At 37.8% G+C, this 27,980-nt stretch overlaps 1 protein-coding gene across 9 annotated transcripts in view; it reads left to right on the top strand.

The window, feature by feature from the left end:
- PPP2R2C (protein phosphatase 2 regulatory subunit Bgamma) overlaps window positions 1–27,980 on the top strand; it is a 187,688-nt gene that overhangs the window by 143,674 nt on the left and 16,034 nt on the right. For all 9 annotated transcript variants that reach the window (XM_040556161.1, XM_040556160.1, XM_040556168.1 and 6 more), the window contains one exon: window positions 15,032–15,196. In XM_040556161.1, the coding sequence (XP_040412095.1) occupies window positions 15,032–15,196 (165 nt within the window). The remainder of the gene's footprint in view (window positions 1–15,031; window positions 15,197–27,980) is intronic.

Raw genomic sequence — 27,980 nt, 5'->3', positions numbered from 1 at the left:
TAGCGAATGAGAAAACAGGACAGCTGGAAGCATACTGATAAGGCTTACTTCGCATCAGCAGCAATCTTTGGACTATCTAGCTGCACTAAATATTCTTTATGAGAATGTATTTGGATCACTCATAGAACTGTGTAGCTCATAGCACTTGAACTCCCTTCATTTCCTGGTAGCACACTATTTCACTCTGGAGGCTGTCATGGCATTGCTATGGAAACAACATCACCGTTTCCAGCATGTACTCATCTTGAGACTCATCTTGACTAAAATACTCATTTCTCAGTCAGATCAATATAGTCCAGTGTTATCCCGTTTTAATAAAAAATTCCTTCTTCTGTGTCCCAAAAGGGTTAAGCTAATTAGCAAATCACCATAGGGCCTTCTTATAGTCTAATATATTCCAGCATTTGAAGCATATCGTGGATAGTCAGATCGTTAGGCACTGTATCTTGGGGAAGTTAATTTACTTACAAAGCAAACAACAACAATAAAAGCAAAGAAATAGTAAAACCAAAACATCACAGTACATAGATGGAGACCAAGTTTGTGGCAGCTTGTGCACCTGAATAACACGGGGCTTTTAACATCATGTTCTGGGGGCTGCCAACAGGCTGGGGAAGATATCTAGTCTTACAAAATTCCTGTTACCTGCCTCGGTGCTATGCATTTGACTGCTAAGCTGAAAACAAATATGCAGTATTCTCTTGGTGTTCATGGAGCTGGAAGATGGCAGGTTTATGCCATTGAGTGAGATAAGGTTGCTTCTATAAAAATTCCTCACACGCGATGATTGTGCACAAGCTGTATTCACAATGCATTTTCCATGCTCTCAAAAAATTGCCTTCACTGCATGAGAACCTGCTTGTTCCCCCACCCCAGCTCGGTTTTCCTCAAGCGTACACTTTCTGTTTGGAGAGTTTGCAGACATTATTTCTCTTCTTTTGAGAGAAATGCATAATATATTTTAGCACTTCCTATTCTATCAAGAAAGTTTCTGCCACCTGCATCATGTGATTAAAAGGTACATACTGTACCAGGAAGCCATATTCTAGCAGAGTGGCTACCAGCAAACTTTGAGTAGCTTTTCCTCAAACTGGTGATGTTCTTGTATTTTTTACTTCCCAGAGTCCCCCCTTCTCCCACATGCATTTTCTCTGTCTCTCTCCTTTAAAGGCAAAATGAAGATGTCTGCAAAGCTAAAATCACATCTGTAAGTCAGAAGTAGGGGATTGCAGAAGGGATTGCTGTATGGACAAACTATCTGTACAGTTTGGCAAGTTCTTTTAGGGTGTAGCTGTTGAGGAATGGTTGCTTTGCTCTCCTAATTAAAACACTCCTATATGAATAACTAAGGGGAAAAAAAGCTATTTTCAACAAGCTGCTTAGATTCTGGATTGATGTAATGTATTCTTTAATCTCTCTTTTTTTTTTTTTTTTTTCAGTGGGGTAATACTGGCCTTGTAAAAATAAGAGCTGACAGTAGGAAGGGATTCTGTCAGGGATTGTAGTGATAGGACAAGGGGTAATGGTTTTAAACTAAAAGAGGGTAGATTTAGGTTAGATATAAGGAGGAAATTCTTTACTGTGAAGGTACTGAGGCACTGGAACAGGTTGCCCAGAGAAGCTGTTGATCCCTGTAAGTATTCCCTGACCCTGGCCAGATCCCTGGCCCTGGAAGAGGCCAGGCTGGATGGGGCTTTGAGGAACCTGGGCTGGTGGGAGGTGTCCCTGCCCATGGCAGGGGGGTTGGAACTGGATGGTCTTTAAGGTCTCTTCCAACCCAATCCATTCTATGATAGGTGATTTTGAAATTACTTCTACAACTTTAGATACAAAATCACCCACTAATTTGAGGATTGTGTACGCAGAGGTAATTTAGTATTTAGTTTTTCCATCATGTCATTAATAGATCAGGAGCAGGTACTGTAGTTCTTATCCCTAATGCTGAATCTTTCTAACTATGTTAGCAAAGAACCACAGATGGTGACAAATTATAGGTCATATACTGTCACTGACTGAATCTCAAGGCTCAGAAATAGGAACAAGCTCCAGCATGAACCATGTAAAGTGCTGCTGATGGGACCTTACGAAAGTGCTGTCCTGTATACATGCAATGGTGCTTAAGGGTTCTTAAGAGAATTCTTGAAATTGTGAAAAATAACCCATAATTTCTGGAAAGAGTCTTCTCATTTAATTATATGCAATTCAGATTGCCTTTTTCAGATGCCTGGAAAAGAGAGGATAAACTTCTGTTTTGTAGTGAGGCATGAGGTGTCTTTCCTGTCTGAGTAGAGTTTCCATGCCTTTTCCATATTGATCATTCAAAGCTTAACAAATATATCAAGTTTATAAATGATTGCCTGAAGTTGGGCTCTTCAACAATATTTTAGGGCTTTTTCAACGAGTATTATGGACTTGGAAAAGCAAGCATGGCTATACTCTTTGAAGTGATTGCAGTAGCTATTGAGGAGGAAAGAAGGATGCTTTGCCACTGTCAAGGTGAAGTGTATGTATGTTATTTCTTGTCTAAAGGTCTGACCCACCCACATTCTGATATTCTTCTTCTCTTTTCCTCTTGGTGAGCTTATTCAGAAATATACCCTTGGCTGCATGAAAGTAAAAATATTTTTGTTTTCTGTAGTTGTTGGGAGAGGGACTTCTGCATTGTGCTGAGAAGTTCATGAATAATGTTACCCAAAATAAACCCCATTGGAGATCAAGACACACATTTGTAGTCAGGTGGGTTGGAATAGCCTGAATTTACAACTATCAAAAGTTTATGCATCATCCCAGGAGATACAAGAGCTAGGAAGGGGACAATCTCTGTTAGACAAGGTAAGAGTTAAAGTAACTTTAATCAGTATTTTGGAGAAAAAAAAAAGCTGTGTCCTCTCTTCCTTTTTTTTCATGGGTCAATCAGCATTTACTTTATATGTTTGAGGCCTAATTTAATGTTGCAAAATATGATGATTTTGATGAAGTCCAATAATCATTTTGTTTAAGCTGAAATATGAACTACATACCAAAAATTACTGATGTGTACAAGCAAAGCTAGATAGAGTTCCAATATCAAAATTATGTATGCACCATAAAAAGACTTAATACAGATTAAATTGGAGAAATAACTTAGAATAAAACCCTATCATCATTTTAATGGAGCTGTTAAGCAATATTACTAGATATCAATGATCAAATAAAGCCTGTTTTTCTTTAAACTGTTTTATATTCTGTAGGGGTCCACACTAATTAGATATGTAATAATAGATAAATAATAATTAAGAAGAATAGAAGAAGAGGAAAGAATTCTCTGACTGCTAGACTGGGGACCACACTGACTCCATGGGTATGTAATTAAACAATGCGTCTGGCACCTGTTCTTCATAACCACTGTAGTCAAATACGGCATAAAATGAAGAAATTTAAGCTTTCAACAAAATATCTCATATGACTACTAAAATGAGGATTTTTTGAAACGTGGTAGCTGGGGAAATCCTTGATGTGTGTTTTTGCTGCCTGTTAGGAATAATACAGTAGGGATTATTTTATTTAAATCACACGAGTGTTTTTAGTGTCAGTTGAAGACTAAAATTAATGAAAAGACTAAAATTAATTAAAAATTAAGTATGTATAACTGTAAATTGCTGTCTTCTCTGAACCATATAGAATCCTGATAGTAACAGGGCCTTTCATAAACTCTCACCAAATTCATCTGTAAGAAAAATGCTGTGTCACTAGTGTAAAGTGCCAGGAGGAAACTGCATTTCTAGAGTTACTGAAAGGATTTTGTCTTATAGCCACTGACATAGATATAGCTTCTACAATACTGTTATTCAGAAGAATACAGGCATTGAGTTGGTTGAGGTAAAACTATGCCCGACAGAAGGACACAGCATTATTTTTGACATGATCATCATGTACTGTAGAATATCATAATTGATTACAGTTTTTAAGCTTTTCAGAGCCAAAACGGTCCTGTGTTTATCTTGTGCAAATTGTGGACTTTATCTATAACTAACTGATGTGATTCAACTAACAGATATTAATTCTAACCAGTAAGGCTGTGTGAATAGTGACTCTAAGAACCTTAAGGGTGATTCGTTTTCAAGAAATACAGTGAAGTCTCCTCATCTTTTAGGGGACTCTGATACCAGATTCTGGGAGCTATGAAAATGATGAATAAATTTGCAAAAGTAGTCTTTGAAACTTTTGTTTGATTTTGTTTCTTGCCCAAGGATACCTTATGATCCTTGTGGGAAACCACTGCATTTTAACTATTCTCATCATCTTAAGTTGACTCATATCTCAAGAATTTGACTATCAGCCAGTCAAACAGAATTGGATGAAAAATCACATCTGATAGCTAAAGGTGAGAGATCAGAGCTAGTTAAACAGTATTTTAGCATCGAATCACTGTCTGAGACCATTCTGCCAGACTGCTGAAATGTTCATTGTAGTGAAAGCAAACAATACATGGCTGGAGGATCAGATATCAGTGTCTTCAGGGCATGGGATTGAACTATGAAAATATTCCCTATCTAGCTGTCCTCCAAAAATACATAAATCGAAAGAGTTGAGCCTGGCTGTGAAAAACTAATTATAGCTGAGGCCTTTGCATTCTTGGCAAAGATGAGTCTTTTCCTTTTTCTGGAATTGTTTTTAAAGAAGTTAATTTAAAGTGATTTGAGCATAGCTATAGCCTTGGGATAATTACTGCACTGCAGATTTATTGTTTAATAAAAATATTAATTTGTTAATCAGAATACCTAATTTTCTTACTTATCACTCCTGTCCACACACAATTTGAATGAATAAGAATGTGATTCAGTTATTCTTTTAATGGATTTCTCCTTTATCTGGGCCTCCATCTTCTCTAATGCAGTTGTCCCCAAATAGAGATGCATACCCATTACGTAGTTGCTGCAGAGGTAAGGAAAAATATAGCCAGAGGCATTAAAATACTCTTGGTTTTTAGAACCATACAGTGAATTGAAAAAAAAAGAAAGAAAGGAAGAAAATTGTCTGGAGTTGCAGCAGATGATAAAGCATAGCGTGAAATCCTGAGCCCATAAAAGCCATGTCAAAACCCTTTAATAGTACACTAAAGAACAGCACTAGGATTTCACTGTGTTCGTGTCTTTGTAGAGTGAGCAAGGTGACACAACTATAAAAGACACTTAGAATTTTACGATAGGTACAAAGATGTCTTTTCATAGATCTCCACAGAGTTAATTGCTTTCCAGTCTACTTGGGACTGTTCTGCTTGTAGCAAACAAATAACCATTTTGTACCAGAAATGCCATTTAAAATCTCATGATCTCAAACTTTCTCAAGTTTGTTACTGTTGGAGAGAGAAACAGCACTTAGAAGAGCTGAAATTGATGTTAACATCATCAGACAGATTTTTTTCACCCTAGCAGTTTATACCATGAGATTTTTCAGGTTTTATCTGGAATCTGAGATCCTTCAGCAGAGAGGGACTTAGAAACCATAGTAAGAGTATTAAATTGCAGCTAAAAGGTCTCATCACAGAAATGATACTCAGCTAAGTAGCACTCACATTTACCGTAACATGATTGCAGTCAATGAAGTTATTCCTGTGGAAGTGGGTAACAAGATTCAGTCCAAGATTTATTGTCCTACTAATTTTATTTCTTCAGTTGATGAGTTTTAATCAGTATGGTGTCAATGTGGAAGATTTTAAATTGCATGCTTCTGTTTCCCTTTGGATTAATGTCTCACTGAAGCATTTTAAAAATGAACCATTCTGTATTGTCACAGGTGCAGGCAGTGTGTCCAACCTGAAAAACACGTATTATGAATTTATTGAAAGTTAGAGAGGAAAAAAAAACATTTACACAGTTCCAGGTACAATTATGTGAAAAGATAATGTATAAATAATTCAATCAGCTCTGCCAGAGGGGAGAATTCTCTTAAATGGGTCTAATTATTCTCATTCCCTTATGAGTTTGGACTTGAAATTAACCTTGCAAAGCACAGTCTTTTGTGGAGTATTAATATAAAGAAGAAAATGTAACTTGCTGTGTTCAGCAGCTAAAATCTTTTAACTTGAAAAGCATTCCATAGAAGAATGGAGATATAATAAAAATGCCCATGCAGTCATCTCAGTATTGAAAGCCACGTAGTCTGTACCTCAGTGCTCTGTCTGAGTCTTTAAAACCCGAGACCCTGAAAGGCTTTTTTTGCTATTGAGGTAGCCAGGGTACTTCTTATTAATGTAGACATTTCAATTTTTCATCTGCTATCATAATACACACTGGGAAGGATTGCACTGAAGTAGTGCCATTGCATATGAAATTACAATACTTTCCATTTAGGGAGTTCACTTTTAGGGCCTTTGGAATGAAAATGCTCTTGTAAATAAAAATCATGTTAATTTAAGCAAAGTGACAGGACCAGAGTTAAGGATATGTCTGTTGTGACTGTTTTCATACTGAATAGAGTTATGTGGCTTGTCTGGGATCAATGTTCTGAAAAGAGATCAAGCAAACAGACAGCTGTGAATATCGAACTCCTTTGCCTCAGAGAGTAACCGGGATGTTTCGAACTTCCAGAATCCATATTTCTCTGCAGTGCCTAGAGACAAAGCTGATGGGCATTTTTGTAAATCCTTTCACATAGATTAAGCAACTAGCTAATACTCCTGCCAAAAGGTTTTAATAGGTGTCATATAATTTAATAGAGATGATTTTGAAAACTTTCACTCTGGAGATTCTCATGAGAACCGAATCTGTTCCTCATTTTCATTTTCACATTGCTGATTTTCAAGGATTTCTTGGCAGTGCAAAGATGCTTGAATGCAGAAGTGCCTGTATAAATGCTAAAGTGAAGCCTTTATTACTATTTTTAAAGTAACTTTTTCAGAAACATCTAGATATTTTAAAGATAGTTTTATTTGGCTACTTCTATAACAAACATGCAGGGAGGGAGAGAGCATTATGCTCTAAAAGACATTTCTAGGTAGCTAGATTCTGCAAAAGAATTAGTCCTTTGAGTTCAAATATAAATTCATTTAAAATATGGAATTATTTTACTATAATATGGTACAAATACTGCTGCACTGAGGATTTCCACAAGGTATGTGGAAGAATAAATTGCATATAGGAAAGGAAGTATCCCCACCAAAATTCTCTGAAGGGTCTATACCCTCCAGCTGGAAATTCTGCACCTGTCTCTTAATAGGCAGGTCTTCCTACGCTGCATGAGATTCTAATAAGTATCAAGAAATACATTTCTTGATGGTATTGTCTGTTAGTGCATAGACTATTCTTAAAAAAAAAAAAAATAGAGAGAGAGAGAGAAAGGAAAAAAAAGAAGACATTTTATTTCTGGTTTCCCATAAGTTCTGTGGGAGGCAATCCCTGGCAACTTCAAAGATGCAGTTCAGTGAGTTATATATGTTGTATTTCTCTGTACTCTTTGGGAGACTGCATTCAGCAAACCAAATAGGTCCCTCTCAGTTCTTTTCTAAATATCTCATTGATACCTAAATATCTCATGACTGGTATCTGCTGTGTTTCAAATGTAATGTTAAGCATTCCACAACAGTTTCAGACAAATCATAATTAATTAGCATGCAAATATATCAACTAAATGACTTTGAGACCTTTCAGTGATTGAGTACTGTACGCTGGAAACTGCAGATGTGCCTTTAAAAAGACCATTCTTCTTCTGTTGACTCATCCACTTGATTTTGCTCTCAGCTGCCTGTATATACAAAAAATAATTTCTTTACTCTTGAAAATTTGAAAGTGCATGTGGTTGCAGCTAAAACAGATGTGACTGTGTCTACAGAAGAAAATGCGTGTGTTCTGCTGTAAAAAGCAAGCTGAAAATTCATTTTTTAATTACATTAAAAAATTCCAGTGGCTACTTCTAAATTCATTATTCTTTAAGTAAGTTAGTGGTTGCAATGTGTATGAACAGGCCTATGTATGAGAAAGTTTGCATGTCATTTGTGGCATTGCAGTTCCAAAAGACAAATGTGATGCTAACAGAAAAATCTCTCAAAAAACTTTGTCACGTCATGCCTCAGTCTCTTATCTAGAGAGCATTGACCCTGATACTGACTCTCCTCTGCTTTGAACTTAACAAATGGAAAATGTTTCCTTTCACTACTTTTAATTTCTTACTGAATATCTCCAATTCTGAATTAAATATGAGACTAAGCCCAGGAAAGGCACCTTTGGTTCAGAGGTTTGGGATAATGTATTTAAGGTCCGTCGCTGGTTCCCTGTTTAGGCTTGGATGAATCTTGTTAGTCCCTTAGTCTTGAGGGGCTCTGGTTCCTGTTAGCTGCTGGTGGAACCAATGAAATCTTGCTTTCTAAACATGTTTAAAGGGTCTGAATATTCACCTCTCTGCTCTTCTTGGGTTTTTAAGTTTTATGGTGTTAGAAAACATAAGTAGAGAACTAAATTGGACATGAATCTGGCTGCAGCTGTAGCTATTAGCTTGTGAGGAAACATGGGCCACCTTTTGCACCAACAGTGTTGCCCTCAGTACGTGTGATGCCACTGCCCAAGGAGCACCACTGCAGCACATGACCCTCATATTATCTATGTCATATAAATGCTTATTATTATCAGTAAGGCAGAGGATGTGCTGAATATATCAGCCTATCTCTGGGTAAGCTAGATCTCAACATTACCTTAGTTTTTATATCACTTGTTTACCTAATTGTATTACTTGTTTAACTGTCTGCCTAATTCTCCTTCATGACTAGTCCTAGCTGAGTAGCTGAAAACTTCATTGCTGCTGCAGCCTCTTGGCTATTACCGTGGCTTTTCTTCTGCCACTAACATCTCTTTTTCATCTAATTTAGGCTGTAATCTTTGAGTTATAAGAAACCTCAGAAGTTCAAAGAACTTTGTTAACATTACTTAGTCTCTGTATGTGCTTTGTACTTGCTCTTTATATTATGAGCAATCCTTTTGCTTTGTGTTTGCCCAGCACCTAACATAATTGATCATGAGTTGGCTTTCCACATAGGGCTAAAAGGCCTGTAGCAGTTTTACTATTTCTCTATCTCATAATCCTGATGAGGAAAAATGCAGAAAAAAGCAGCCAGAACCCTTTGTACTATCATAATGGCACCATCTAAATGCCTTTGATGGAAACATTTTCTTGCCAATCCACATCAGCAAATTTCCACCAGTGTGGGACTGTTGCCAGATTTCCCAACTCCAGTACAATATCTTGAAGAATCATTGTTGTAAAGACCATGGAAGTAAAAATGGAATTGGGCTGACATTTTACTACTAAGTCATTTTCAAGTATGGATCAATACCTTGCATTAGCAGATATTAGGTACAAGACAGCTTGAAGGAGCACTCTTATGCAGCAGTTTCTTTTCTTGTGGTTCAGAAGAGTCAAATGGTACAGACAATGTAATTGCAACTCTCTGGGCTTTTAATAAAGCCCATATAGCACATGCTTTTAGTAAAGCAGTGGAAGAATGCTGCATGATAAAAAGCATTGACATTGTGGCTATTAGGAGTACTTGGAGTATAAATACCAGGTCATCTCTCTGCCTAAGGTAAGAGACTGGAATTGGATGAAAAGGCCAAATTCATTAACCTATTGATAATCCATTCCAGAGACCGTTGACTCTTGGACAACAGGTCTGAGAGTTAGAGATTCAAAAGCTGCACTCTATCCAGTGGTGTCCATACAGTCGTGACATGCCTATAGTGGAATTGTCCTTCAACAGTGAAAACATAAACAATGTCTTTAAGAAATAAAAAGAAAGGAGCAAGGAGGTAACTATGTAAAAGTTAGGGCTTGCTTCTTTCTTTCATAGTAAGTTGATGTAATCACATCACGGTGTTATCAAGCATACTGAGGCCTGATTCTGTGCCTGCTGCTCAGAAATATACAACCTCTAAGAAAACTGTGGGCATTTGGAACTAATTCTCTCAGTTGACGCATGGTATAGGAATGATATAACCACCATGTAGGAAGTGTAAAACTGGTAGAGCTAGATTTGTAAGCATCACAGTTCCCTCCTTATAAAGAAAATGGTGTGCACTAAATGCCTAACAGAGGAAATCACTCAGAGAAATGCTTATATTAAAACAGTGTAGAGCCTCAGCAGGACCACAGCAATCAATTACCCTAAAGTGAAGCCCTGGCAGCTTCCATGAATTGCTATTGATTTCGACTCCTAGTCAGTGAATCTTTCTAGGTCTAGGCTAGAATGTAGGTGTGAGATGCAGACAAAATTAGGAGCTGGAAAAACCTCCTGTGAAAAACACAGGGAACGCCAGGTTTGGGAAGATGTGTTATGGTGAATTTTATTTTTTGGAAAAGTGTGCAAATTTCAAAATACCAAGTCCCACTCAGGGGTAAAAATGAAGTGTCAAAACAGCATATATTGAAATAAGAAAGATGAGGACATTTTTTTTCTTATAAAGTTATTATGGAAAATTCTGTCTGGCTTTCTAAATAAAGCCTCTGCCCTGCATTGCAGTTGAATAAAGGGGGTTCAGTTAAATTATTTTCTGTAGCCTGAATCCAAGCATACCAATGATTTCCTTCCTGTAATGAACCCGCAGGCCTTGCAAAAATGATTCCAAAATAATGATGTAAGATTCAGTCCTTTATGTGCTATAACTTCTGAATTGCAAGTTTGGCTTCTACAAAATTCAGTTTCTAATAGTATTCCTTCATGGTTTCTAGAAGATAAAGCAGCTGTTTGTTTATGCATACTGTTCACTTCAAAGGGAATTTAATCTGTTTTGAGGAAACTGCTATGTACACATTATCATACAAGGAAACTCATTCTGGAACCTTTTTTGCTCAGCAGGAACCTTATGTATTTTCCACAGTCTTGTTATGCACGTTTTGGCATGAACATAAAGCAGGCGTGTTCATTTATATTCTAGCTGATCAAATGGAGAAGGCTGAACAATGTACATTTTGGATCAAGGTGAGGGCCATCTTTGTGACCTGCCCTAAAAGAAAATTTACGGATGGACGTCTCACAGAAGGGAATATTTTTGGTAGACCAGTGGCCCAAAGGCAGTAGAACAAATCATCTTCCTCTTATTATTCTCATTTTAATATCAGCTGCACAACAGCAGACAAAACACTGGACTAGAACTAAACAAAAAATATAACTGAAGTCTGCATTCAGTTTGCATCCCTCTTACTGGGTACTCTCGCAGATTGCTGATCATGACTTTCCTTATGCTCTTTCCTACTTCCTCTTGCAGTGTTTTGCTTCCCTTCCTCTCCTCCCTCAGATCTTTCCCTATAGCCTCATTCCCCCTCTCAGTCAGGTCCTGTCCTGCCTGGTAGTTCTGCTGTGGTCTGCCTCTGCTGTTGAGTGGTGTTGGTAGAGGCGACCTAGTCAGCCTTAGCCAAAGCTCAAGATTATGTTACCTGAGATTTGTTGCCTTTAACATAATTAATTCCTGGTCTTGTAGCTCTACTAACCCAACTGTGAGAACATTGTTTCTCACTGTTGTGTCACCTTCCATTTCCATTTTGCTGTGAAGAGCATCTGCTGGCCTCTTCCTAGCTTTATCCCATTTCACTGAGCCAGGAAATGGTGGGGAGTCGTGGTGTGTAAGGTGGCAAACAGCTTGGTTAGGAGGAACTGAGACCTCTTTTATTTTTTTGAGCAACAAGATAGTTTCTTTTCCTTCTTTTAATGTTAATGACTTAAAAGTCTGCCAGTGCACCCTCAGTAGCTGCCAAGGCACCAGTTCAGCCTTCCCTCAGTGCAAGTATGTACCAGGGATGGAAATGCCTCCTTGTCATGTATGTGCGGGAGTGAAAACAGCGTGAAGACCTTTCTCATTTTCTTAGGGAAATTCCTACCCTGTTCAGGCATAGGAACACCATTATATTTTATTTTTTTTAGGACAACAGAATTATATCCCTGTGTACTGCCACCAGTGGACTGTTAAGCGTTTTGGTCTCTTAGAAAGCTTTGATCCTAGTTTTTTTTCCGCAGCCTGGAAATGGACCGCATGATGTGGTACAACAGGACTCAGAAGTGACTGTGGTACTTCAGATGTGAGTCAACTGGGGAGAAGGACTGTGACCAAGTCAAGACATCCCTCCACAAGATACAATTGCTAGGAAACCATTAGCATAGGAAGTGGCTCTACAGCTCTGTGCCTGCTAAAGGGAATATTTTTCCCTTTAGCAATGGAATTTTCATTTGATCAGTTTTTGCCAAATTCCCTCTTCATTGAGCTCTTTGATTTCAGCAAATGGCCTGTTTCTGAAGCACGCTCTCTGGTCCAATTTTTAAAATACTTTTCTGCCATATGACATTGTGCTTAAAAAGGGGGGAAAAAGACACAAAGGGAAGATGGAAAAATAGAAATGCAAAGTGTCTCATGGGAGATGCTTGCCCTTACCATGTTATGCTAGTTTAAATACAGTTCCCACACATCACATGTCAAGCTGTACTTGATTGTTTTCAAATAGATGGCAAAAAATCATGAGAGGAGGAAAAAGTTCTTTTGTGTGACAAGTTCTTCATTTGATACATTGGGTTCTGTAGCTGTCAAAGCAAAGTCTGTTTTTCCATCTATTATTACAAATGTATCTGGAGTAAGTCTCTTCCCCAACTCTCTATTCCTTTGATTGTTTTCTTTGATATAAGTGTTACTGTTTTATTTTTTTCTAAATCTAATGAAACAATGAGTTTTCTGTGGTGCATTTGCTGTATGATCCTCACTAGGCAATGAGGTTCTTTCTCAGTGGAGATTTAGCTCACATCTGGAAATGCAGTCTGTTTCAAGTATTTTATGCTTTTCTGGCAGGAGAATGGAATACTTAATTTCATTATTCAGCATAGGGTTATTCATTTCATGCAATGAAGGGAAATTCATCAATATTGTCTTCAGCATCCAGAAAAATGATACTTACCATGACTGTTTCACATACTCTATTTATATTTTATATCTTTCTCATCACTCAGCAGTTATTCATCTCTCTGCTGAGAGGTGAAATTCTTGTATTGAGTTACTATAATTTCTCTGAACTCCTGAAAGCAATTCAATCACTGAAAGCAATTGCTTTTACTTAAATATATTTCTTGAGACAGATTCAACAAATACCAATAACTGAATAAAGGTTATTTTTTCCTGTTAATTTTCAAGAATATTTAGTGATGCTTTATAAGAGAAGCTAAATCAATGTAGCTACATTTTAATATTCATTGCACTAATATTAATCATGATAGATTCTTGGAGATGGAAGCAAAAGTGATAGTGCAAGTAAGTGGGAATGCAGTTGAAGTGAAACATTAATTAATTCCCAGCTGTTATTAAATGTCACAAGGTATTCATAGTTTTGCTGATATTTTCCTTTTCAAAGCACTTGGTGTGAAAACAAAAAAACAAACAAGCAAAAAAAATCAGTGTGATGTATTTGTCTATGCAAAATCAAGGTAATTATCTATGAATCTTTTGTATTGTTATGTTTAATTTCACTGTAATGCCTCTAAATCTGCATGTTTGAGAAAGATCAAAGTATAGAGCATAACGTTGGTGATAGACTGTACCCTGTTCCCACAGAAATCAATTAAAGGTCTTCCATTGGGTAGTGGGAACAGTGGGAGCAGAAACCAGCTTAGTATCATGATACGTGGTTTCTCTCGCCATCAGTAAAACAGCTTTTCTCATTTATCTTATCCTCTGAGATGTTTAAATTTTGAATGTCAGCTGATTCAAATTTTATGTTTGGGGAATCCAGGCACTGAGATGATTTGTGTTTAGGGCACTGAAGTGGGACTCGGTAGATCTGGGTTTGTTCTGCCATGCATTTCCCATGTGGTCTTATGCAAATAATTTTTTGCCTCTCTGTGCCTCATCAGTAAAATAGGGTAATGTTACTCTTTGTGTTCGAAGGATTTGTTAACATTTGGTTGGCTTATCTACAGTGGATTGCTGAGGGCCATATGAAAATGTACAATCTTATTTAAATATACTGCTTTACATATACATCCTTCTTTCATTTTATTGCCTCTACACCTGCTGCTTTCTTACAGCTGCCTCATGGGACTCTTTCATTCTTTTTTTTATCAGCAATCTTCCACAGGCTGGCTTTCTCCTCCAAATACATGCTTGCTAGGTCCTCCCTGGGTTTTAAGCTCACCAAAGCAGGTAACATGTATGTGTGGATATGTATGCGTTGGAGAGGTCTTATGCGAGTTGTACTTCAGGTGGAAAATATTTGGTGATCCACCTGACAGGTCTGTGCTTCGAAGACTACATCTTCAATGTATTCTTGTTCCAGATTATGTCCATTTAAATGATTCATATGTACACTTCTCAGTCACGAAAATTCATATTGATGTCAGTAGTGAGCATCTTTTACATGAAAAAAAGAAGAAAGCCATTTCAGATACTTCTTTTGCAAGTGTTCAAAGCTGAGTAGCAAAATCAATACTGTGCACAATCTTATGTTGCAGTTAAATTTTTATTTTTTAAGAAAGTATATTATACTAGTAGATAATCACCCAAAAGTATTTGCGTAAGTGCTTGTTTTTGTCCACATCTGCCTTTGCAAAAATGTATGTTTGTTTGAGACTTCTAACTTAAGTCACACATATATTTAGCTTAAGTTGTGTGATTGTAAAATGCAGTGCATCTTTACTAGAGTGAGCAGCTCAGAGCTATACATTGTTCCCTATCAATAAGTATTATCTGGGCTAGAGCAGTAAGGTCAATAGCAAATACAGGAGATTTAGCTACCTACTCTCTATTAGTTTAATGAAAGTGAGAATTCCAAATCTGAAATACTGAAATAGTATTTCTTGGATGTCCTTGTGTACACGGTATAGGCAAATGTTGACCCACTAATGACATCTGCTCTAAAACTGTTGTTGAATAGGGGTTCTTCAAGTTTCATCTAGATGGGGCAAACAGATCTTCATCTAAGAGTATTACATTTATGGTCACTTTTTAGATAGCCATGCTTCCTTCAACAAGGCGATAAGAGTCATAGTTAGCCTGCAGACAACTCCATTTTCCTTAATGAAACTTCCATTCAGACATTGTAGATATAAAGCCAGCCAACATGGAGGACCTAACAGAAGTGATTACAGCCTCGGAGTTTCATCCCCATCACTGCAATCTCTTTGTCTACAGCAGCAGCAAAGGCTCCCTGAGACTCTGCGACATGCGGGCATCAGCACTCTGTGACAAACATTCCAAGCGTAAGTCCTTCCTTATATTTACCTCCAGGTGTCATTGAAGTCTCCTTGTTTGTGAACAGCTTGGAGATGTATGAATATCCCAATGTGTTAGCTTCTTAATTGCAGGCACAGTTGAAAAGAAAACAGCAAAAAAATGGAGAAAAATGTTCTCATCCATACAAGTATTATCTATGAGGTTGATTAGTGTTGTGTCTGTGACTGGTCACCCTTTTGATTCTTATTGAAGGCATTATTGAAGAATCCACAACTGTTTAGCAAAAGACAGATGATTCCTAACAAATGAATTATTTGGGAGAGGGGCGTATTTAAGTAGGTGACCCTACTGGTTTGAATACACAGCTACTGTTCTAAATTCTGCACCAAGAAAATTCTGTCATTCAAACTCTCTGTTTTCTGGATTCAAAAATGTTGGACCAGATGACCTCCAGAGGTCTTTTCCATCCTCAAGACTTCTGTGATTCTGTGATACTTTATCAATAATGTGTTTGTATAGATACAGAGAAAATAATTAATGCAATAAGTAATATTGAGCAACTCCAAACAAACAAAAAAACACCCACCGTATTGTGTTGTCATAGAAGATGTCATCTGCCCTAATGTGATTTTATATATCCTGTATGACTGAGACAGAGCCACCAGTTCATGACAGTTTGTATTTGAAGGCTGTGTAAGACCAAGGAAGTACAATGTGAGGCTGTCTTTGTTCTCAAAGTAAGGGATGAAGGAAAATGTGTATTTGTAACATCTTGCTATCAGCTCTTTGTAGCTCTTTGACAGAATATAGATTATCGCACCAGTACTATGGCAAGCCCAGGCATTTTGCCTTCTGCAAACAATCTGTTTATTCCTGCTCTCCTAAGAGTGAAAAACAGCAGACAACGACATTGTGTCATGTGGCTGTTTCCTATGAGGAGCTAGGAACCTAATGAGCTCTGGTGGCTCTGCTTTAGCCACCTTCAGGACTGGGGCTTCTAGGACACTTCCATCTCACAGAAGTGGGTCTTTGGTGTCTTTGGAAATGTTCAATCACTGGGAAGGAAATTCAGGAGAAATTCAAGCACTTTAGAGGTTTTTTTGTACCAATCAGTTCCTGCCTGAACCTTTTGAGGCAGGTGGGTCTTACTAGTAGGAGAGGGGAAAGAAAATGTTTAAAGATTTAAGTGTGACATACATGTTGCACAAAAGTTATTTTTTTAACTGAAGCAGATGTATTAAAGAGTTTATGATTAGACCTTTTGGCTGCAAGGAGAATTGCATACGCTCAGAACCTCTTAGGATGAGATCTCCAATTATAGAAAATAAGCTTTCAGGACAATTTCCTAAGCAGACAAGTGTTTTATGTTTGTTAGCTCTATCCCCTTATACTTGTAGGGGGAATTCAATACCATGAAGTGAAATGCAAGCACGATGTGATCTGGTGCATTGTTGTGAGTTATCCTTTCCCACTTAATTGTCTTCTTCCTTAGTACATTCATTTCTTCCTGCTAATAGGGCCTACTTGCCCCTGTACCTCAGTGCCAAATGCCAATCATAACCTATTAAAACAACAATACAGTAACCGTGGATGAAGGAAGGCATTTTATCCCAGAAGGGAGCGTGAGGTCTAATGGTCATTGATTAAACCCTATTTTCCAGATCTATGAGTTAGAAAATAGCCATTTAATGTAGCATTGCTGCACTGAACTCAAGTCAAGCTCATTGAGAAGCCGAGTGCGTAGAGCATGTACAGTACAAAATTGAGAAGCTAATGGTAGAGCTTCCAAAGCGTTACAAGGAGTAGGCTCATGTACTGCTGATTGGAGTGGTTTCAGTATAGCTCTCAGTGGCATGCAAAACTAATTATGTAAAGTCTGTAGCAACCTAAAAGGATATATATTTAGAAATGAGCAATCTGGGAAATCAAATATTTGCATGATCATCTCTCTAGTCCCTTCTCAGTGCATCTGGATCCTCTTTACCATTGCTTTCTGCATGGGCACATGCATGATCAGTACCCTACTCTCCTAGCTCAGCTTGTCTTCACACCTTTCCTCATGACTGATGTGACTTTTCAAATAAAAGAGGTACAACTAGAGTCACTATAAACCCTCACGTTCTGCAATGGAACCCTGCTTTCTTCACTCTGTCTCATATCATGGTGATCTGTACTTCAGATGCTGCTCTGAGACTGCAATAGATACTTGTATTTTATGGAAAAAAGGTTCAATGTAAAACTTATTAAAAGTACCTGGATGCTGAGCATATATTGTGAACTTCTGGTTTTACTCTTTTTGCAGGCCCTTTGTTATCCAGATCTCTGTGGTCTGGCTAAAAACTGTTGCAGCTTTTGGAGGAAGGGCCCTTCCATTTCTACAAGTCTAGAGTGTGCCATGAATAATTACTGTGTTATACTGTATAAATAAATCACATGCTTAATATCTGTAGTGTAAGTCACGGACCCAGGATGTTAATAAATTATAGTGTTCTTGAAGATTTCTGGTTTGCTAAATTCAGTGGTGAAATCTCTCTGTTCTGCATTAGTGACAGCAACATTACAAGGTTTCCCTTATTAATCTTTCATGGCTCTGACATGGAAGAGACAAGAGACTTCCTTCGTATCTGCTTATCCTTGGTGCCTATGCTGAGATTTATTAACAAGCTGCCAATTTGTATGATGAGTTTTAATGGGGGACCTCTGTCCCTTAGAAAAACTGTCTCAAACCACCAAATCCATCCATAAGGCACTGAAAGAGTATCAGGTCAGTAGCTGAGTTTTAAATGGTCATTGAGATACCGATAAGGTGTGATAGAATGTGTTGTTTTTCTAATAGACTACCTGGAACTGCTTCGTATAACACCTCTTTAATAGATCATGCAATTCTGGGTGAGCAATCAGAAGCAAAATATATGTGGCCATTACAAATGGATATCCAGGAAAGCCCAATCTGTAACTGTAGGAGAGATACATACATAATACAGCTCCATGTTATTATCAGACTTTGCAAGTAGTGGGAGATAATTCCATCAAAATATTCTGGAGAGGAAGAGAAAAAAGATGCATGTCCTTGCTTATTTGGAATATTAGAGGGATGGGAATAAGGAAGAAAGTGTTCTTGCAATCCACAGGGTTATAGGTAAAGATTTAAAATAGTTACGGAAGTCAGAATCCAGCAGCAAGAAATAGGGAATTATTTAAATATTATAGGAAAATATTAATATTTAAATTAATATTAAAATTTTAATCTAAATAACATGGAATAATAAGGTTGTCTTTGAGGTATAATTCAGGCAATGTGTGGCAGTGCAATGCAGAAAGAAAGTATACCGGGACTCTCTGAGAGTAGCAAAACAAGGGAAGCTAACAGCTAAAAAAGTATCACTGTTAGAGCAGTTAGCTAGAAGCATCCAAGAAACAGAGGAACTACCCACTCTGTCCCTAATTTGAGGAATTCAGCTAACACGGAAGACAAGCTAAGGACTTGCAGTAAGTTTTGGTGCAGTAAGACTCTCTTGACTGAAGCAATTTAAAGCACAACTGACTAACAAAAAATTTCTAATTTGGTTTTGATCGTGCATGGAGATAATATCATTCTTCCAAACAACTTGTAGACTAGATAGGTAAATACTGCTGTTTCAGCAAATCATCTAATAAAGCAGCCAGTGAAAGAAAACTGAGCTTAAGCATGTGAAGTCAAAAAGGAATGAAAAGCTTTTTCAGAAGTTCATCAGAATTACTAAACTCAGAATTAAGTGGAAAATGGAAATTTTATATTTATGCAACATGCAAATTTAAGTCACTCAAGTATAACTCTTATTGATATTCTGTCTAATAGCCTTAATATCTTAGTTATTGCATACTGCAGGAGTTGTAATCTACTTAAATGTCATATGTTGCTTTAAGCTCTTTTTTAGTATTCATTTCTTAATATATCTTTGCAGACTAAAGAGAAAAAAAAAACACTATTTCTAATTATCCATTACCCATGTGCAAAATTTACAACAAAATATTTCAAGGAAGAAGGAGCTGCATTTTCATGTTTATTCTTTTGTGTGCCATGGTGGTCTTTAAAATACAAACTTTGGGACTGTCCTTCACGTTATTTTGCGCAGAGAAGCACTTAGAGATGACAGACAATCCTAACAGTCTCTAGACTCCTCCTGAAAGGTGCAAAGCATTTGAGCTTGTGCCTTCCCCAGTTCCATAGCATGGATAATCAATATCTAAAACATATAGACTGGTCTTCAGAGCAATGCAGGGTGAATCTGGGGTTTGGTTTGGGACCTGGATATGTGGTGGAACCCTCTCCTTTCAATGAGAGCCCTTTACCACATTTTTAAATGAAATTCAGGCATGAAATAAATGTCAGCCCCTCCACTAGGATAAATACCACTATTCTGTCGGTCTGCCCTTTAACTGAATTTGGCTATCTTTTTTTTTTTTTTTTTGAGTTTATTTTTGATTTTAAACTTAAGAATTCAGAACTGCGGAAGCAACCAAAGCAGAAATCAAAGAAAATATGCTTGAACGTGTTGAATTTTAAAAGTTACATGAATGATATTTACTAACCTTTTAAGGGAGATTGCAATTACAGAGACAAGACAGCTTTCAGACCTCTGAGTGAATATGGATTATCTTTCATTTGCAACAGAGAACAACCAGATGCACAAAAAAAGCCTGTGACAGAGCATCCCTGCTGGATTTGCTAATTAATATTGACCTTTCCAAATGAATGATGCTTATTGTATGACTGGAAGAGAGACAACTTGTTTTTCTTTTATGTGAGCTTTACATTGGAAATTCGCTTTTTATTTCTGCATCTGGTTTCATGTCAAGTTATCTGAGAGAGAGACAGCCAGCATTCTCCCTTTGTGCATTGAGAAGCCACTGTCAAAGTAATGTCCACTTCAGGCAAAATCTGCAATGTTTCATGTGACAGGAGTGGAACTTATCTGAGCTTCCCTAATGATTTGACTGCATGCTTTAATAAGAGTTTATTCTCCTTATCCTAATTCTGGATTTATTTTTTAAGGATGCACTATGAAGGCATATATTCATTGCTGGTTTTATATCCACAATGAAAAAATGTGCCTGTATCCTGATAACTTTGTAATTATGACTGTCATAAAGATCTATTATTCCAATTACACACAGACTAAACTAGATCCTGGATGGGATCCTTCTTTGTACAGGAATCTCATTGAAATTTGGTGGAATATTGACTTTAGCATGAGCTCCAGAGTTTCCATTCTGCTCAGTTTATGTTAATGTATAATAAAGACATTCATAACATGGCTAATGAAAATTAGAAAATGCTTCTACAGAAATACGATTATGTCTATGTAGCAGACATAATATTGTTGTGCAAGATATGTTAAAATTAAATCAGAGTAAGAAAAAGACTGATTTATGTACTTCTACCTATCAAATATTAAGAAGAAAGAGAAAAGCCTGAAGCAATGGTAAATGATTTATGATTGAAGAGGTGTTTCATTAACCCCTCTCCCCCAACCACACACAGATAAAGCAAATAATTGCTGTAAGATTGCTTTAATTATTCAGACTATTAAAATTCCTTTCTTGTTTGCTTAATTTTTTTTAATAGCAACAAATACTGCTTTTCAATGTCTCTTGAAACCAACATTATTCTTTCAAGATCCTGTTTCACTGGGGAAACAAAACATTTATTGCTAACCTTATGTATCAAGATTGGAAAGACTTATGCATGAATTTGGCTGTACAGGAGTAGTTTCATGTCCCATTACCTTCCATGGCATTGCTCACAACGCGTGGCATTAAACATGCACATAAGTCTTTGTGAGACTGAGGTTTAAAGAAGCTTGATCCTCCAGATTAGCCTCGCATTTTTTCACTTCCTTGCTCTCTTTAGCACCATTTCTCTTTATTAACAAACTCACTGGCAAAGTTACATTAATAGAAGCAGCTCCATAGTGAAGCTCCCACCCACTGATCCTTAGCTATTGATCTGGCTTTGCCCTTCAGCACTAATGCACTGTCCCTTGTGGTTTGTGACAAGCTGCAGCAACTCACCACAGATGGTAAAACAGATTCTTAAATATTGATTTCGGGCTCCGCTTTTAAAAGTCAGACTCTCTAGAGGTATTGATGAGAAGCCCAGTTTTAATAAGGGGTCATTGGATAAAGGAATGCTTTGCGGTAGGTGGAATTTTGGCCTTGAAGTGTAGGAATAGCTTCCAAAACTTACCCTTACTCAGAGAAGGAAAATGACATGTAAGAGAAGAGGTGCTCTCCAAATTTCATGAAAAGACATAGAAAATTGGAGTAATAAAAAAGAAATCACTTTTTCAGTTTAAAAAGGGATGAGCAAATACAGTGATAAGGCTATAATAATGTGAAATGTTAAGTAATTGCGGTTAGTTATTTATACTTCATGTCTAATCAGATAAATGTATTATAAGTTGCTTATGAAGGTGGAGAAAAAAAATCCCATATGCCTATATCTGTATTAATCCTTGTAAAACAGAAAGGCAAGATTTTCACACTAGCAATATACCCTGATCTTGAAAGAGAATTTCTGAAGGAGGTGAATATATGAGAGGATTGGCTTAATGCCAGACAATAAAAGACTCAGAGGTAGTGAAAGATAAAGTAAATAATAATGGTAAATCAAACTATTATCATAAACAGCGAAACTAAAAAGGAATAAAGAGACCATGAATTTCGAAGGGAGCCTTGCACCTGATCTTGATTCACTCATAATAAACTCAGGAACTTTTTAGTACAAAATCCAAAAGTAGATTTCAAATTGTGTAGAAAGACTATACCTGGGTAGACCATAGGTCCTTCCAGCACTGTATTCTGGCTCTGAAATGTAACAAAAAATGTAAGACTAGAGCAAATGTACAAGCATTGTATAAGCATATACTGGAGCAAATGTATAAGCTTTTGCAGTTTGCAGTTGGAAACCTGGGGTTCAGGGTCTCTAGCAAGAGTGAACTTATTTGCATTTAGCAGAGGTCAAATGGATTTTTTTTCCTTGAATTTGTGCGTTTACTTTTGAACCTGTGTATAATTTTTACCACTCCCAATATCTATCAGTAAATCTCTAACTTAATTAGGCATAGTGTGGTCTGCTCCTGCCTGTTCTGTACTTGCCCCTTCCTAGTTTCCCGTGGCGACCCCTTAGTTGTTGACTGGAAGAGACAGTGTACAACGGGAGCTGTCCTTCCCTATTCATCCTCCCTGTGCCACAATTACAGACCTCTCAGAGCACTCTTTCCTATGCTGAGGAGTCCCAGTCTATTTAGCCATTCCCTGCATGGGAGTTATTTGATGCTTTTGGTCATTGTTATTGCCTTTTATTGTGTCTTCTTCAGTCCCCTACCGCTTTAGAGATAAGACCAGAGCTACACATATCTCAGGATATGATCACATCTTGAATCTAAATGGCACCAAAAAAAAAAAAAAAAAAAGAGCTTTCTCGGTCGGAAAATAGTAAGAAGTAGAAAATAGCAGGAAGTGTTGTGGAGTTGAATGAACGTGTTAGTAGTTTTATATAAATTTCATGAAATTTAGCTTAGGTTTTTTATACTAAGCTTTATGAAATTAAATTATGAAACTGTGGGGCAAATCACAGCTGTCCTGTGGAACGGTGCTAATTTGCCATCTAAATGTATTATAGTTAAGTTTTTAGTAAGGTTTTCAGCTTAGAATCATATTTTATGGGAGACATTTCATAAGTATAACTATGTAGTCCAGAAAGTAAGAATGTTTAAAAGTGTTTATCAGCTGTCAAGACTGTATATTTCTTCTTGTCCCTCTTGCAAGCTGCTGTGGCCAGTCTGTCCAGAGGGGCAGAATTCCTTCATTTCCAAGTACCATTTTCAGTACATTTCAATTAGGTATTGCAGCTACTTCAATTTGGGATCTGAATGCAGGAAAGCCTTAATTTAGGTGATAAATTGTTTGGGCTGGGACTGCAGCTCTTTTCTGTGCTTATGAAACTTCAAGCCCACTGAGAGAATACCTGATCCACCACCAGTACGTGTGTCCATTTGAAATACACCTACTGTGTGTGTAGGTGCTATCTGTAACAAGTCCTTAATTCAGCCCAACTGCAGGCTGTTTGCATGCTTGGACAAAGAAAATTGTTCTCCCGCTCTTGTTGTTCCAGCATCTTCCCTGGCTCTGGCCTCTACAGTCCACTGCCCCCTCGTAAGTCAGTCCCACTGCCTTTTTTCTGCTGTTCCCCAAACAGTCTTCACTGATTTGTAGATGTGGCCCTTGAACAGGAGCTGGAGATTTTTGTACATCCATGAGCTGTCTTTGGAGGGAGAGGGAGAGTTGTTATTTCACGGTGCAGGATTTCTGGGTCCTTAAATCTAAGTAATGGCTCTTATAGGGGTGGGCACTGACTGTATGTGAAAATACAGTCACTGCAATGGGCTTTTTTAACAGGAGAAGCAGTCAGCAGCGAGGAGTCAGTTGTCCAGTCTCACTTTTTCATCCAGTTGTTTTTTAATACTAACAGTATCCTCTAGGAAGAAAAAGAAAAAAAAAAGCGCTTTTGAAAGTTTATGCTTGTTCTTAAATAGAAAGAAAGTAGCTGTTTTTCTGTTATAGGGAATGGCTTTTTAAGGCCACTTATAATTTTATCCTATGAGTGATGGAATTTCTTATCAGCTCTGGAGCTGCTAAGCTTCCATCTTCAAGTTTTTTCTTTCCTTTCAGATAATTACATGTTCTGAAATATATGTAAGCATGATTCATCTTTAGTTTTCTTTTTAAATCTATTTGGCTTTGTAATAGAAAAAAGTTGTTTTTATCTATAGTTCTGCTTTTGGCTGGCAGTAACGGAAATTTTCAAGGTTCATATCTTTGTGCCTTAAGGAGTATGCAGCATTATCACGGTCTTCTCCCTTGCAAGCTCTCTTTCTCTTTGTTTTGTTTACTGATATTTCACAGTAAAACCCTTTCAGTTATTATCAAGTGCTCAGGCCTTGATAACAATTTTTTTTGCCAAACCTTGTACTCTATGTTTCTCCCCTTTAAAAGCGATGGAAGATTTGTTTAACTGAATACAGTTGACATTTCTTTTATCCCATCAATCCATTATACACTTATAAATTCCTGTAGAAAATAAAAAGTAGCTCCAGATAAACTTTCATTATATTAGATAGATAGCTTTTCTAACCCCTGCCCCATATTATCTCAGATACTGTTATTGCTTTCCCTTTAAATAGATCTTTCTTCTTTGTGCTTTGAAAAACATTATTCACATTTGAATTTGGGAACCATCTGCCTTGCAGCAGCATTGTGAGGAGCTCATGGTTTTATTTCATCCAGGCAAAAGAAAGAAGGTAAGAGGAAAAGGGGAAGTGATAAGAGTGTTGAAAATTAAGTCGAGGCATTAGCCAAGGTCCTCTAATGTAAAGTAAAGGAGTATGCATTTTCCTTGTTGAGGAATACAGCATTGTGTGTGCTTTTTTGGATCATGACACTGCACCCACCACATGAGCCATTTTTAGCATTATTATTTTTTAAAGTTCACATATGCCAGAATTTATACCCTGAGATGATTAATGCTCAGGCCAGCAAGCAAATTAGTAATTTTCAGTGGTACTGCAGTCTGGAGATCCCAATGACTCCACCAAAAATGTGCGCCTTTGGAAGGGGGACCAAAAAATCACAGAGAAAAACCTTTTATGAAAGCATGAGCTTTTATGTTTTCTGAGGCTGAAGTTACATTTTGGCTATTGCTGGGGTGATGGCTGGTTGGCTCCTAAAATATCATTTAGCTACAATCTACCCACTGCTCTTCAACAGAGTGTGCACGGTGATGCTGTTTGATTTATCACTTTCCTGTGTTGCTAGCAGTTTGATATCCCTCCTTCATCTGCCACAGTTATGTATATGAGAAATTGGAATATTGTACTGCAGCAAAATGTAGCTAGTGAAGCTGAAGAGGAAGGCAGTATCAGCAATACCTGGTCTCTCTCCAGGCCACTGAAGTGGGATTTCAAAGCATGCATTCACCCCCCATGGACCTTGTGGTTTGTATGGTGTGTGTTGAGTGGAGTGAGAAATTCCACTCTGCATGTTATCAGTGTTTTTGGCAATTAAAAGAAAAATAAGAAACAATAGTTTTAAGAAAGGTTACATTTGCATGTGCAGCCCTTAGTTTTTGTCAGCCATTAGTTCTTGTTTAGAATTTAACTTGACTATTAGGGTTATTTGTTCATTATTGGATGTGTCTTGTCCAAACCGTATACCTTCCAGGTCTGTGTAATCAGGCCCATGTTAAAACAAATGGGAAGTTTCAGTGGCAGCACCTATCACACCCAGATTGCTATTCACCAGCTTGATGAGAGCTCCAAGAATGTCAGTAGGTCCTGCCCAAGCCATCTGCTTTTAGCCTCTGTCTGGAAGGGAAGCTGAGAGAGATGGACCTTCCTACCCACCCTAACTGTTCTTGGCTTTTTTTGTAGACGTGCATATATTTCTGCACAATAAATGCACACCTGGGCAGTGCCTTTTCTATCCACTGATGCTAGAGAGTCTCCGTATATTAGGTCAGAGAAATTCAAGGCATGCTAAGATATTTTTAAGTGAGTTGAGAGCTCATTAAGCAGGTGGCAGTTCCTTTTGAGAAAGAAGGGGCATATTTTTGTGCTGCAGACTTTCTTCAGGATCTGGGAAAAGAGTGCTCTGGCAAGTATTCTTCACCCGACCCATCCTTCTACCCAAAATCTGGAATTACTTCTGTGAAAAGCTACGCTGGTTTTTGACTTATGAGCAGAAAGGCATGCAGAGAGGGACAGAGCATTTTTATTTCCTTAAGCTGACTTCCCAGCTTCCTCCTGTCTCTGCCTGTGGAGCGAAGAGCAGGAATGGTGTCTGCCTTGGAGGCTCCTCTTCAGCATTGGCTGTACTTAGAGACACTCAGTTTCCCCCCGTCATCCCCTGGTATTTCTCTGTTCCCCAGCCCCTGCCATCAAGGTCATATTTAAGTCTGAGCAGTGGCATGTGAAAGCTGAGCACACTACTCTGTTTGTGAGTTCATCAGCTGGCAGCTGGACAGGTAGCTTCATCTTTCATGTAATGAGCACTGAGAATGCTTTCAATAACAATATTCATGAAAATTAAATACCCTTTTTATGACAAAAGTTACTTATTAAGAAGTTAATAAGAAATTAATGGAGGAGTGTAATAGAATTTGTAATCGAATCTCGGTAAAGTTCAGATTCCAGATTCTAGTCTAACAAGATGTGCTTAGATAGAGAAAAGTACGTTCAATTTGAAGTCTTGTGCCTTGGGTGCTGATGGTTCCCTGGTGTAAGAGCAGCCTCCCCAAGGTAAATATAAACTGTAGTGAGCAGAACGTGTGTTTCCAGTGCAGTCTGGCAAACCTGACCTTGCGGACAGTGGGCTAGCACAACGTTGCCTCCTGTCAGCTTGAAGAAGCCAGGGCAGAATTTGTATTGCCTGCCGGAACTAGAGGCTTAGTTACGTGGTCTTTGCTGCTGTTCTGTCTTCACTTAGCTTTCATTAGCCAGACTGAACTTCCACTATGCCTTTTTGCAGTCTGTGTGCACCTGTATGTTGCTGCTAAACCAGAAATAGCAAAGAGCTGTAGATGCTCTATCTCACCTTCATTTCCTGAGGCCAGTGCCTTGATCTGGGTGTTCAGCCACACGCTGCTAGTTGCTGCGCTTTCTCTGTGTCACTGGGAGTCACTTCCTAATTTCCTTTAACATTTTTCCTGGTTCGGTTGTGCTGACTGTAGGAACTATCTGCAATGAATTTCTGCCTCTAAAATTGCTACCTTTCTTTCTGTAGTGATACAGGGCTTTCATGCCTGCAGTAGGTTTTGCAGTTTAATTAATCTAAGTCTTTCTAATACTTACTGTGGTAAGGCTAGAAAAGCAATACACAGTGCAGATAAGGGATGAAATTGTTTAATCTCATTAATTAACAAAATACAGAGCATCCAGGTACAAATATTACTCCTCTCTAATCACTGGGAGTTGGATGAGACACATAAAGCTGAAAAAATATATCTAAGCTGTAAATGAAGGTGTAGTTCAGTTAGGTTGTTTTTTTTCTTTTTTTTTTTTTTTCCGTTCCTGGCTTTAATAGCAACTTCACATCATAATTAGGAGGATGAAATTCCTGCCAGCCAATTGCATAGTTTGGACAGATTAAAGGGAAGAGGTATGAGAAATGATAATTGCTTTGTGCTCGTCAGATTTCTATTGAAAATCTGACAGGATAATTGCAAAATATCTGCTTTGCAGAATGTCTAGGCAAATTTTTAAAGAGCTATTTAAAGTTGTTCGTTTACAGTCTGTCTGAAAAGTCCCCCCCCCATTTTGAAGTACATTGCCATCTAGATGTGTTATACGTGTTCAAATATAGACCTTATTCTCATGTGCATGCCGGGCTGCATTGCACTGCCCACCCCCAAAGAAAATTGCCCATAATTTTTTGCATTACCCCACATGCTTCGCCCACATACTCACCCTTAGCTTTCTGCCGAACATTATTTCACCTGACGGAAACTGGAACCTTGTTGCTTTCAACAGTCTGAATCATAGCCATAGATAAATGAACCGAGAACAAATATTCCAATGGACTACACAAAAAAGTCTGTTTTGACTGACAGCTAAAAGTTGTTCCACTTTCAGCACGTTTTCATGTGTCATCTAATGGCTTTCCTTCACCTGCTTTTGAAACTTGGAAGTGACACTCACCAAATTGCCAATTTTCAAAAAATATTCTAGATGTAGGTGCCAGAACTGCATTGATTTTACTGATAACTGAAAG

The sequence above is a fragment of the Cygnus olor genome, chromosome 4 (genome assembly GCF_009769625.2).
Source record: "Cygnus olor isolate bCygOlo1 chromosome 4, bCygOlo1.pri.v2, whole genome shotgun sequence".
Classification (NCBI taxonomy): Eukaryota; Metazoa; Chordata; class Aves; order Anseriformes; family Anatidae; genus Cygnus; species Cygnus olor.
The sequence above is the reverse complement of the archived record's forward strand: the minus strand, read 5'-3'. Positions and strand labels throughout refer to the sequence as shown.